The 12,680-nt window shown below is 53.6% G+C and overlaps 3 protein-coding genes across 3 annotated transcripts; 2 read left to right on the forward strand and 1 right to left on the reverse strand.

The window, feature by feature from the left end:
- Positions 1 to 1,174: 1,174 nt before the first annotated feature.
- PC9H_008300 (uncharacterized protein) lies at positions 1,175 to 4,215 on the reverse strand (the record flags this gene model as incomplete). The annotated part of the gene is made up of 13 exons (XM_036777814.1): positions 1,175 to 1,277; positions 1,342 to 1,673; positions 1,748 to 1,804; positions 1,874 to 2,077; positions 2,153 to 2,243; positions 2,305 to 2,774; positions 2,854 to 2,913; positions 2,978 to 3,147; positions 3,224 to 3,335; positions 3,406 to 3,636; positions 3,698 to 3,927; positions 3,989 to 4,087; positions 4,152 to 4,215. The coding sequence occupies 13 exons, from the start codon at positions 4,213 to 4,215 to the stop codon at positions 1,175 to 1,177; spliced, it is 2,223 nt and encodes a 740-aa protein (XP_036629242.1).
- A 2,786-nt stretch (positions 4,216 to 7,001) lies between these two features.
- On the forward strand, positions 7,002 to 10,643 carry PC9H_008301 (uncharacterized protein; the record flags this gene model as incomplete). The annotated part of the gene is made up of 5 exons (XM_036777815.1): positions 7,002 to 7,078; positions 7,212 to 7,248; positions 7,310 to 7,571; positions 10,231 to 10,455; positions 10,510 to 10,643. 5 exons carry the CDS (start codon positions 7,002 to 7,004, stop codon positions 10,641 to 10,643), a joined length of 735 nt encoding a protein of 244 aa, XP_036629243.1.
- A 267-nt stretch (positions 10,644 to 10,910) lies between these two features.
- PC9H_008302 (uncharacterized protein) lies at positions 10,911 to 12,466 on the forward strand (the record flags this gene model as incomplete). The annotated part of the gene is made up of 2 exons (XM_036777816.1): positions 10,911 to 11,123; positions 11,174 to 12,466. The coding sequence occupies 2 exons, from the start codon at positions 10,911 to 10,913 to the stop codon at positions 12,464 to 12,466; spliced, it is 1,506 nt and encodes a 501-aa protein (XP_036629244.1).
- Between the last annotated feature and the right edge of the window lie 214 nt (positions 12,467 to 12,680).

Below are 12,680 nucleotides of genomic sequence, written 5' to 3' on the forward strand. Positions count from 1 at the left end.
GTACATAGTGCCTGCTCGGTATCATGGGAGTCGGCGATGTGGCGACATGTCGTCACCTTCTATTATACGAACGCGCCATGCGTATCGCCGGAACACGACCCAACTCTCTGAACGAAGCAGTCGGCCATATTTCTATGAACATCATTAGGACAGAGCATCGTCGAAGTAAACCAGTGCAACATAATAAGGCAGCTCATCTTGTTTCGAAACCAAAGTCATAGGGCCCAAGAGGCGAAGTAACGGTAGCAGCGAGTCGAGTGTTCGCCAAAGGACGCTCAAAGCCTCGTTGGACCATATCTTCGAGACAAGCGCGTTGTGGTAGTTTTGTGTGAAGAGCCGGAGTATTCGAAAATCCTCCAAAGAATGTCAATATTGGTCAATACGCGGTTTGACGACATGGTCGTGCAGACAGAGATTGTGTTGGTGTTGGGCGCTGAAGCGCTAACTTCTGAAAACTGTTGGTTGCTATGTACGATGTGTCTCACGGCTGTGATATCACCTGTGGACATCGCCTGACACTGGAAGATGTCAGGGCATCAAGCTGGCGATCCAGATTCCCCTCTGAACGCGATTCTCACACGGCAGGACGCTGGTGCTCGATGCAGACAACCGAACGTATGCATGACACTGAAGCCTTTCCATTTAGGACACTGCCAGAGGGCAGGCGTTTTGATCTCAGCGCAGCTTTCCGACTTCCCTTCTACTGCCGACGCCCCAGTGACGGACGTTTGGAGATCAGAGTACTAACCTGGGCCTTTGGGATGCCGAGGAAATGAGGAAATGAAGCGGGCGCAGAGAGATGCGCGAGTATCACACATGGTTTTAGGGAACGAATAGGATCGAGGCACCGTCGCGCCATCTCCCAGAGGCGTCAAAAGGCGAACCATCGCCTTACAGACCGACAAAGCACTGCGAATTCCGAGTTCGTCCTCGGCGTCCTGGTTCCTAGCACCCTCTCCCGTTGGCACCCATCTTCGTTATAGCTCCGTCCTCTGTTACTTGGGGCAAACCTCACTGTGTATCGATATCTCAGCTATGGAATTACTTGATATCAGAATATCTCCTTCCCCTCATCTTCCTCGACTAGCATGCACGGCTGTCAAACAAGTCAGTCAGTGCGGATAACACTCGACTCTAAAAGTAGGACGAACGCACACAAGTAAAAGCTCAAACACTAGAAAGTACCCGTCAGGCGGACGTCATTGATAGACGCGCCAACCGTCACCGTGAACGTCCCAGGAGGCACGACCCACGCATGCCGCACAACATCCCATATACTACAAAACCCCAATCATCAATCAACATCCCCACATCACATCACATCACATCACACGAGCTCACCTCATATCCCTCTGCCCCAGCGCAATCGTCACGCTCCTGCTCTCGCCAACGCCCAGCGGCACCTCCTCGAAGCCCCTCAGAACGCGCTGCGGCTCGCCAGCGCCCGCAGGGAACGCCAGGTACAGCTGCGCGATCTCCGTCCCGGGCACCTCCCCGCTGTTCGTCACGGTGAACGTGATGGCCCTGGTCCCAGACGCACCGGACGCGATCGACAATGGGCCGGAGTACGCGAAAGTCGTGTAGGAGAGCCCGAAGCCGAATTCGAAGCGCGGCGTGATGCCGTTGGCGTCCATGTACCTGTAGTCGAGGAGGAGCTTCTCGGTGTAGTTGATCTACGTTGTCCATGTTGAGATAGTGATAGTGGGCGGTTGGGCGGTTGGGCAGGGGTGCACATAGATGGACGCACCTCAGGGAAGCCCGACAAGCTGTTATACACGATCGAAGTTCCAAAGTCTGCTTCCTTCTGTCAGATAGCACACGAAGTCAGCACCTCCAGGTTCCGCTGCGATCGCAACCCAGCGAGCACACTTACATCCGCGATACTGAACGGGAGCCTCCCTCGGGGGTTATACCTGCCGTAGAGCACGTCGACTAGAGACGGGCCCGTCATCTCCCCGGGCGCACCTGCGTACACGATGGCGGTGATGTTGGGGTGGGAGCTCCAGGGCATGACCACAGGACCAACAGAGTGGATGACGACGATGGTATTGTTGCACACCGCCGCCACGCGCTCGATCTGCGTCGAGGAACAAATCATCATTAATTCTTCTCTCAGAACACAGAACACGATAGAGAGAAAGGAGGCACCCACCAAACTTCCTCCTTTGAACCAGAGATCGAGGTCGTTCCTATCCCCCATGTTGCCGACGACGACACTATAGAACCCCAGCTCGCCGCTCATTCTGGAGACGAACAGCGCTCTCAACTTCTGTATCAAAGTCAACGCAAACACAAGGAACTCACGCGTTAGCGAAGACAAACGCAACGTCCTTATCCCTCGCAGCGTTCGCCCCCGCGTTGAGGTCATTCGACAGCGACGTCGCCAGCGTCGCAGCGCCCGCATTCTCCGACATCAGCGCATCAACCGGCGGTACAACAAACTCCAGCGAGTTCGAGCCCGAGCCCCACCCGACGGACATAGTCCCATCGTTGCACTCATTGAGGTCGTTGCAGCTCAAGTTCGGCATCTTCGCGTCCTGCCCGATAATGGCCATGGTGCGGATGCGGGACTTGGTGATGGGGAGGCCGCGGATGGTCTCCTTGGCACCAGCGGCGGGGAGAAAGGTGGTGCGGTTGTTCTTGAGGAGCACGGCCGACGCCGAGGCGATCTCGCGGACCAGGGCCGTATGCGCGTCTGAGCGGACCGAGACGTGGAGGTTCTTCGACCCAGAGCCGTCGGAGTGCTGCGCATCGAAGTTCACGGCTGGAAACCCCTGCGAGGGATGCAAGGCTCGTGTCAGAGGGAGACGAGGAGGGATCTGAAGAGGACGTGGACTCGAAGTAGGTACTCACGGAATCTTGCCCGAGGTGGTAGAACGCTGCCAATACACGTCCCACCATCTCATTCAGCCGCTGCAAACAGCCGGCGTCAGCTAATGCCGCCACACGCAGGGAGGCAAAGGAAAAAGCAACGTACGTCGGTGGTCACAGCACCACTCTTGACAGCGGGCTTGAGGCCCGTAATGAGGTTGTTGAAGTCGCCACCGCCGATGACGATCCAGTCCCCCGGCTGCTCCATCTCCAGCCCCGCGTTTGCCACGTCTTTCGCGGCATCGTGTGTAGCGCCCCAGTCGCTCACGACGAAACCTATAATGATCACCGCGGTCACCAGTTAGTTAGCAGATAGTATTATGAAGGAGCGGGGGGGAAGCGCCATACGCACCTTTGAATCCATTCTCTCGCAAGAACCCTTTCGGACCAAGTAAGTCTGAGTTTCCGCACGAAGACGTCCCGTTGACGCGGTTGTAGGCGCACATCACGGAGGTTACGTCCGCCTATAAAACGTGCACAATGATATTCGGCTTCAGCGTTCACGAACATCCGGTCGTCACATATATTACTCACGTCTATGCTGCGCAAGAAAGGCCACCCATACACCTCCCACATCGTCCTCTCGTCGAGGTTCGACGTGACGCCATAGCGCCAATGCTCCTGGTTGTTCGCCACGAAATGCTTCGCGCAGGCTTGCACTCCTGTGCTCTGGACGCCAATGATGGTCTCGTACGAGCCCTCGCCAGTGAGGAAGGGGTCGGGGCCAAAGCTCTCCCAGCCGCGGCCAGCCTTCGGATTGCGCATCTACACCCCCCGATAGCACTCAACCACTAAGAGGGGTGAAAAGAAAGGAGGATGGACGCACGATATCCATAGCTGGCCCGAGGAAGACGTTGACGCCCTTCCCTCGCGACTCCTCGCCCAGCGCAACGCCTCTCGCGCGCATCAGGCGCCTGCTGAACGTCGACGCCGTGTTGATGCCACTCGGGAAGCCCGTCACGCCCTTGACGAGTCGCAGCCCGGCGGGGCCGTCTTGGAAGCAAATAGAGGGAATTCCGAGCCGATCGACGGGATGTGTATCCCCAACACACCGACCTACGTCCAGCAAGATGGTCGATGAAAGAACGCGCCGTAGAAAGCGAGAACGCGTACGCACTGTTGAATTGCCCAACACCCGTTAGAATGCCCACTTTCTCGTCTACCGTCATCTGTGCGATCTTCGCGTTTGCAAGTGCATACGACTCATCCCATGATCCTATGGAAAAATCCCTGGTCAGTGATTTTGTGCTCGTTACATCCCCGGCACGAGTTGTACACACGTTGGACAAAGGCCTCTGCACGTCCCAGCAGCTGGAACGAGAGCAGGAGCGTAGCAAGGATCATCGTGGTGATGGGAATGCGAGGAACATCAAGACGGTTGTCACACCACATATAAAAGCCCCCCACTCGAGCCGAGGAAGCATCTTCGTTCGCATCATGTACCGATGGGCGGACATTCCGTTGGACCCTTGGCTATAGACAGCAACGCAGTTTGCCTTCTTTCGGGCAGTCGCTTGTCAAGAAGGGGTGCCTCCAAGCCAGCGATTATCAAACTCGAGTGGTGGAGCACATGAAGCGTGAACTTCTTCTTGAGGCTGCATGATGTGACAAGCGAATCATGGGAACGACAGTCAAAAAGGCTTCCTTAGCGAATAGGTGGGCATTCTCACAGAAATGTCACCTACGTGATTGATGGAATGTTGGTCAGGGAGCCATGTGGCATGGGCAAATGTTGCAGAAACGGGACTGCCTCTCTGTTAGATTACGGATGCTGAACCACGGGGTGAAGCCGTCGGTCGTGGACGAGGACATCCCACAATGGAGTGGCGCTGCTTACCAAAAAGACACCTATCGGATTAACACCGCTTTCAGTTGTTGCCATCCAGTCCACATAAAAGATCTTTCCGTATGACGGCGCGGTGTGGAAGTTGGAACGTGACTTGACATGTGACGGCTTCTTTGTGATGGGCGTTAGGGCGCTTGCTGATCTCGTCCAACTCTTTCAATGATGTCATTCATTTCTTCGTGCTGGTGCTATGGCGGCCTCTGAAGACGGTGCTCGTTTGGAACAGCTCGTCAGTTAAGTCGAATGGGCCACGGGGGCGCCATATGTACTTCTACTGGCTTCCGCGGGTGCCTTCAATCACGGCCCACGGGTATAACGACGCGGGGCATGGGACTTCATCTCCACATTTACGCTGCCCACAAGCATGAACTCCGATAGCCTGTCCTAGCGTACATGCAGACAGTGCGCCTCTGATTCCTAGTGCTCACGCTCACTGCTGTAGCTTTGTCGCCAAATTCACCATCAAAACTCAACACGGCTAGTTTCGCGATCGTCCCCTCACGCCCAACTTGACCGTGTTTGGAGGTTGGCGTCAACTATCCCTTCGATACCAGCGCGAGCATTCGGCTGTAAATACGCCGTCATTGCTTCTGCAACCTATTGACGCGAACTCACGAACTCCTACCATAGGTCCGTCCAACCCCAGCGGGCTCAGCACCTTCTTGTCTCTTTTGGCGCCCTATCCTTGCTCCGTGTGCTCAGCACTCGTCAGAAGCATGTAGTTGTGGAGACGAACGGACCACGACGGGGACATATCAAATTTGCGAGGACACTATAGGGCTCCGACGTCTTCAATGTGGCGAAGGTGTCGTGATACTGGACCACTCGTAGAACACTGATTCCATTATTCCCTCCTACAAGAAACACCTATTTTACGACGCCAGCAGCAGCAACCTCCCTGTCTGGCTGGTCGCAGCTCCGACATCATGGGTCAGCACTCGAGGACCCGGCGCGCTCTGTGTCTTCCCTAGTCGCTGAGATTCAGGCGAAAATCCAATTCCTGTGGTGCTAGGAGGAACGCCCTGCAAGACCGCTATCCATACCCCAAGCCCAGAGGTCACTCCCAACTCTGTCCATTGTGGACCGTTCAATAAGTACGAACGAGGGGGCTCCTATCGACCCATGATTCAATAGGCCTGACTTACTTCCATCGACGTTTAGGCATACCCGTGAGCAGCGGCAGTTTACTCGACGACATTGACAATGAAGGGCTTTGCCAACAATTAGGCGGATACCTGAGGCTCCATGCCATGTCCGGGACAAACTGCCTTTCCGGCCAGTTGCTCGCAACCGGTACGGCACCGCTATGGCACATTAATCCTCATGTCGAACGATGAGAACAGAGGGGGTTAGAGATATCAGTAGAGGCTGTACGAGTGGGACGCCTCCAGAGTTAGAGGGCAACCCGCACCGAAAGTGACTCCTGGACGAGTATTGTATTTGTTACCGCCGGGGGTGTGATACCGCCGGAAGCAAAGTGAGTTCTTTGCGGTTACCTCACGGAAATACTAGGCGCTGACCATCGTATCGAAGATCGTAGGCTCTAACCGAGTGTTATTTCAGGCATGTAGAATCACCGGTGGCGTGTCCCTCTAGGCTACTACACGTACGACCCTCTCCTCTCATACACATTCATACCCACACAAACAACCTTGCCGCTGACACCCGCTGTGTCCCAGAAGTCCGGACTCCCCATCTGACTCCGTGTCGCATCGACCTGTCCCCGATATTCTCTGTCAACGTTTGCGTTCTTTCTCGGGGCCAGGATATCCCCACCTACACGTGTGGACATTCCGGACCACCTCGGGTAAGTTTCTCGCGCAGTGTCCTTCAAACTCACGGCAAGCTGTATAATTTGGCGTCGCTATCATGATGGCTTGATGACAACTTGAAACTGGCTAGACCATCCGAGTCTTACCGCAGGTTACGACGAAGTTGGGGAGTGCTCATAGGAGGCTCCATCTCAGTGGGAACACGCTACACCGACCTGAAGAAGGTGCGCAGATCCATTGCGCTGTTCGTAGTCCGCTCTTGAAGTTGAACAGAGTCGTGTATAATATAGCGCGGTGACTATGTACTGCAGAGATAACGTCAATACATCACTTCGTGTCACCTCCGGTGAACGTACATGCCTGAAATAATGTTTGTACAGGCGGTTAGCCTGAGAGGCGCAGTTTCGTACGTTGACTTGAAGTGTAGGAGTGTTCAAGATCCTTCTAGACCCCATGTCAGTGCAGGAAACCCCAAATAGCTGACTTTGCTTCCGGTGGTCGTGCAAGTCCGGATGCCACACTATCCATCTGACACACCACCCTCAGCTTCGCAGAAAGACAACACCAGTCCCCAAGTGTCCGTATTTCGGTATAAATACTAATTGTCCCAACCGTGAATCGTCAGTTCACCGCATCTCCAACGCTAGTGAGCTGTAGGTGCCCTCCTCTACCCTCTACCATCTACCATCTACCCTCTACTGACGTCGCCCCTTGCTCCTCAGAACACTCCCAGAGTACTCATACATACTTGAACAATGGGTACGCCCTCCTTGTACCCGCCCCGTCTACATCCCGCTGATTGATTGATTGATCTTCGCAGACACCCTCTCCAACGCTGAAAGTAGGCCCTATCTGTTGCTTACTGACATGCTTTACTGATGCACTTGACCCTCAAGCTCTCGACGAATACATCAAGGAGCTCACCAAGCTCGATGCCGAAGACCCCGATTTCGTCGACACCGTGCAGGAGATACACCGCATCCTTGCTGCCGATCCCGAGCTTGCAGGAAAGGCCCCCAACTTCACCCCCATCGCCAGCGGAGGGACCCTTAGGTTCTCAGTCCCCCGCGTCGGGGGACACGGTGCCTGCGAGAAAACCGGAACCGGCGCATTTTATGTCAATGAATCCAAGAAGCACATGCAGGGCGGAACCTTTGAGCTCACGTTCACCAGGACCTCTGTGGAGGTCAAGTTGTACTCGGGCGGCGCGTTGGTTGACACACTCAAGGGCAGGGGGCTGCAGAAAGGGTTATCGAACAGAGGAGGGGTGCCGTGGAAAGGGACTTGGACCCCTTTGTAAGAGATTTGCGCCTAAATTGTCTCAATGGTGAGTGTCCCCCTAGTTTGTTTGCGTTAGTCTCATCGATGGAATCTTAGTGCTGGATTGGAAGGAGGTGTTTCATTGAAGGGAAGGAGTTGGGTATAGGTTCGAAGAACGATGTCGGCGAGTTGATTGTTGAATGGCATGTATAGTTTTTCTGCGTTCAAATTCCAAGCATCGAAAGAGAACAAAGATGGTAACATACCATTATTTAGTGTAAGCTGGCACTGGAGAATGGCATTAATCGGGACTTGACCACACTTTTGCAAGAGAGCACTGTCAGTTCCAGCAAGGGAAGCGGCGCCCTATGACTGGAGCTCACTCAGAGTCACTAATGTGCAGTCAGTACTAAGTAGTAACTTGGTCAATGTAGCCCGAACCCCGAACCCAAGCTCCAGATCTAACTCAGCTTGCACTCAGCGGCTTCCCCAGGCGCCAATTGCAATTGCGGGAGGGCCGCTAGAACCACATCAAGTTCGGGGTATGTATATATGCGTCTGAACCTCAAAAGTGAGCCAGAGGCGTCGTAGACTTGGTGCATGATAGGGGATATATGACAAGGTGCGCCTCGTCATCATCTCTGCATCCACGCCTATGTCGTAGAGAGCTAGAAATTCGAGGGATTCGTTGGTGAACAGAGGTTCGAACTTGAGCAAGGGCCCTGAGGCCTTCGCCCTCGTAGATGATTCGTCTCAGGTTCAGGACCAGCGGACCAGCGGGGAATGAAGGAGTTGCCATGAGATCGAAGACGACAGAATCGTCGACCTCGGGGGCACACTCCAGATGACATATTCTGCAGACGCGCCACAGATACCGTCGAAAAATATCCCAACCATCGGGGCGAAGGTGTCATTCGTATCTCTATATCACTCATGAGGCCCAAGGGATGAAAATGAAAATCAGGATCGCACGTACGAATCATCATTCCCCATCCCCCTCTTCATCAACTAAGCTCGGGCCCAGCACTACGAACGAGTTGAGTTCAAGCCACAAACCACAGGATACTCAAAGCCCCATTCGACCACGTCTTGGAGACGCGCACATTCGCCTGAATTCATTAGCGGAGTGTTTGAAAATGCGCCCAAGAAGCTCTACGGTGGTCAATACGCGGTCTGTTGCTGTAAAAAGTTTGACTGGCGACGACATGGCCGTTGTGACTTTGTAGTGCAGTTGAGCGGGCAAAACGGGTTCTAGTCAGTATTCGTATGGGAATTGAGTTACAGGCCGTTATGGCAAATTCCAGGTCTTGGAGAGGAAGAAGGTTGAGGAACAGACACTGTGCCGATGAACCGAAGGACCGCAGATACTCGCACAGTCAGATATTTATTCCCACAGTAAGAATTCTACGAAAAACTCCACAGATGCTTTTTCGACGTGGGGTTTCTGTTTGCTGAAGGGCACTGGCATTCCTGCCTCCCAGCGTCAAGATCTCTTCCGTACCGCCGCCGAGTTCTTCGCGCTCCCAGAGGAGAAAAAGCTCGAACTACATGTTCGTACAGGTGGCGTGGCCTGGCGTGGATACATGCCTCACGGAGGGGAGGCTATGCATGGACCTCCGAACACCCTGACGATCATCCCCATGTAGGGCTGCCACCGGTTCGTCCGACCTTCTACACCCTCACCTTCTCTACTTGTATTTATCAATAATGTTGTAGCATGGCAAGAATCGTTTCCCAGGGCTATGCATGGACCTCCGAAACACCCTGACGATCATCCCCATGCTAGGGCTGCCACGGTTCGTCCGACCTTCTACCACCCTCACCTTCTCTACTTGTATTATCAATAATGTTGTAGCATGGCAAGAATCGTTTCCCAGGACGATAGCCCTACCCGCGATGCGTCCTGCAGTTCTAACGTGGATCGAGCAGATCCACGGACCTAGGCAAAGCGCTGTCGGATGCTATATCCCTCTCGCTCGAGCGTCAGTGCTTGCGCGAGAAATACCTGGCACCTGAACCCGTCGCGATTGTCCGCTGCTTCAAATACACTGCACCTAAAACTCCCTCCCGCTAGTCAACAAGCCTGGGGCATTGGCGAACACCACCGGTTGCGTGAGTCTCGCCGAGCTTAATAGCTAAGTAGTGTCCTGGACGCACGCAGTCCCATCTAAGAAGGATTATCATTGAGTGCCTCGAGCCTCTACTCTTGACCGATATCAGTCTGTTCCCAGAGTACCAGAGTATGCCAGTTACAAGGGGGTTGATTCTTAATTCATCTCAAAATACGGCATGAACACGGTGGGCGGGGACGTCGCGTCCTTTGCCACTGCTAGCCCTGGGCCACCAGCTGCCAGTTCCAAGAGTTGCTTTGGGCACTCGTTTGTGCAGAGCACGGCATGGGCGGGATAAAATGAGTCAACGCTGTTTTGGCTCGGCCTCAATCAATCTCTCATTCCTCTCATTCTGATCCTTTCGTTACAGTTGGCGATATGCTCGACCAAATGACCGGCGGGCGCTTTAAAAGCACACCCCACCGTGTCGTCCCGCCACCCCACGGGGCCTCTCGCATCTCCGTCCCTTTCTTCTTCGACTTCAGCTGGGACGCCAAGATGGAGTACCTCCCGCTCGACCACCTCCCCGCCCTCACGCCAGAAGAGCAGGCCATCGCCAAAGCAAGGTGGGAGCAGACGACGTTTACTGGCGTGTGTGCGTGTCTTTCTATCTTTCTATCGTGAAGCCTCACGTTTTTCGCCATCAAAGCGGGCGTGTGGGCACAGTACCACGCGAAGAAGGTCAAGAAGGTATTCCCGGACCTGCAGCTCCCCGACTTTGAGCACAACGCAAAGCCGTCGACGCGGTTCAACGTTGCCGTCAATACGGCCGTCAATGCATAATGACTTAAAAATTGGGATGGGTTCATACTGGCGGGTTCTAGGGAATCAGAAACCGAGGATTAGTTGAGAGGCAACGATATCACATTCTTGAAATACGAAACCGACCTTGCTCGCGCTCTATATACTTCTACATGTCTCTCGCGCGCATAGTCTGGAATACATTTACCATACTTTCATCAGTTCCAGCGCAAGGTACACTGATCAGCGCGCGGTGTTGGTAGACAAAGACAAATAGCATACTACAGCCTGGTAGGCGTCTGCGCGACTATGTCCTCAAACCGCATTTTGAGGAATGTTGATATCCTTCGGAGGATTTTCAAACATTCTGATTCCTCGCAAAACTATGACAACGTGCTTGTCTCGAAGGTATGGTCCAACCAGGCCTTGAGTATCCTGTGGCGAACGCTCGACTCGCTTCTACCGTTACTTCGCCTCTTGGGTCCTATGACCTTGGCTTCAGGAGAGGGCAGGCCTTATTATGTGTGTACTGGTTCACTCTGACTATTTTCTGTTCTCATGACTACTTACAGAAATACGACCGACTGATTAATTCAGAGGATTGGGTGGTGTTCCAGCGTTACGCATGGCGTGTCCGCAGAATAGAGATTGGCTACATGCGGCCTCCCAACTTCAGTGACTCCGTTTTCATGGATATCATCATCGCCAGCCGCACACTATCCGGCGTCGAGCTTCTTCCCAATTTACAAAGCTTATCGTCTGAGGACACTCTCTTTATACAGAAATGGATACCCTTATTCATCAACAAATCCCTCAGCGCGCTGGATCTACGAGTATCAGGACCGGTGGATATGCACCTGCTCACGCGAACCCTGTCGCATCTCCATCATCTATGCCCGAAACTGCAAAACCTGTCGCTTTCGACGGAATTTGAACTTGATGACGCACCACAATTTGATGCGGCCTTGTCATCCCTCCTATCGCTGAAAGAACTTGATCTTTCGTCTCCTCTACTCTCTCTTTCGACGATAAACACCCTTGCACACCTTCCGTATCTCGAAACTTTCACGATCTCGGACATGGATGGTGAAGAGTCCACCCTCCCAGCAATGCCGTTGTCCGACGCATTCCCATCGCTCGGAACCTTTGCTAGTGACGCGGCTGGGTTTCGCTCCATCGCGTCCTTCCTTGAAGCATATGAGCCCCGCAAGCTACACACCCTTTACGTGTATTCCGCTAGCACGGAATCACGTGCAACATACCAATCCCTTGTTGCAGCTATAGCCTCCGCTTGTCCCGACATAAAGGATCTTCATCTGCTAAGTAAACTGGTGGCCGACATCGAGCCCATTGCGGATCCTCTCCTATCAACTATATCATATCACCTTACTGCCCTTACTTCATTAAAATTGAACTCTCCTCCGCCTCTGAAGCTCGATGTGGGGTGTATGAAGGCGCTCCTCACGGCTCTCCCTTCTCTCCATACGCTGAAACTCCTCGAGAAGATTGGGCCTCCCACTCTTCCCCTCTCCGCCCTCTCCGAGCTAGCCCCACTTTGCCCGGTCATGAGGTTTTTGGCCTTGTATCTGGACACGAAACACGTTTCCGCCTCTGCCCCGCCAAACGCAATATTTCCGTGCTTGGAGGTTCTCAATGTACAGTCGTCTCCTCTCGAGTCATCTGCACGAGACGTCGCGACATTTCTTGGCTCTGTCCTCCCGCTGACGTGTGTAGTTCAACACTCCCATTACATCGACGGACCAGAGCGGCTGAAGTGGAGGCCAGTGGTTGATTTCTTGCCGTTGATATTCGAGCTGCGCGCGGCGAAACAGGCATTTAACCCCATCGCTCCCTCAGAGAAATAGACACAATTTCCTCTTTTTGTACGCGAGAGGCACCAATCCTCACTCGAGTTGTAACTCTCTAATTTGACAATCAGATTCACATTGATTTCTCAAGAACGGTCTCCTCATGACACTCATTCAATAAACGTACTACTTGCGTGATAGATCATGCCTTTTCAGAAAATTCACGGATGTAATCTCTTTCCTTGATGTTCCAAGCACGTCGTGCTGTAGA

This window comes from Pleurotus ostreatus, assembly GCF_014466165.1.
Source record: "Pleurotus ostreatus strain PC9 chromosome Unknown scaffold_6, whole genome shotgun sequence".
NCBI lineage: Eukaryota > Fungi > Basidiomycota > Agaricomycetes > Agaricales > Pleurotaceae > Pleurotus > Pleurotus ostreatus.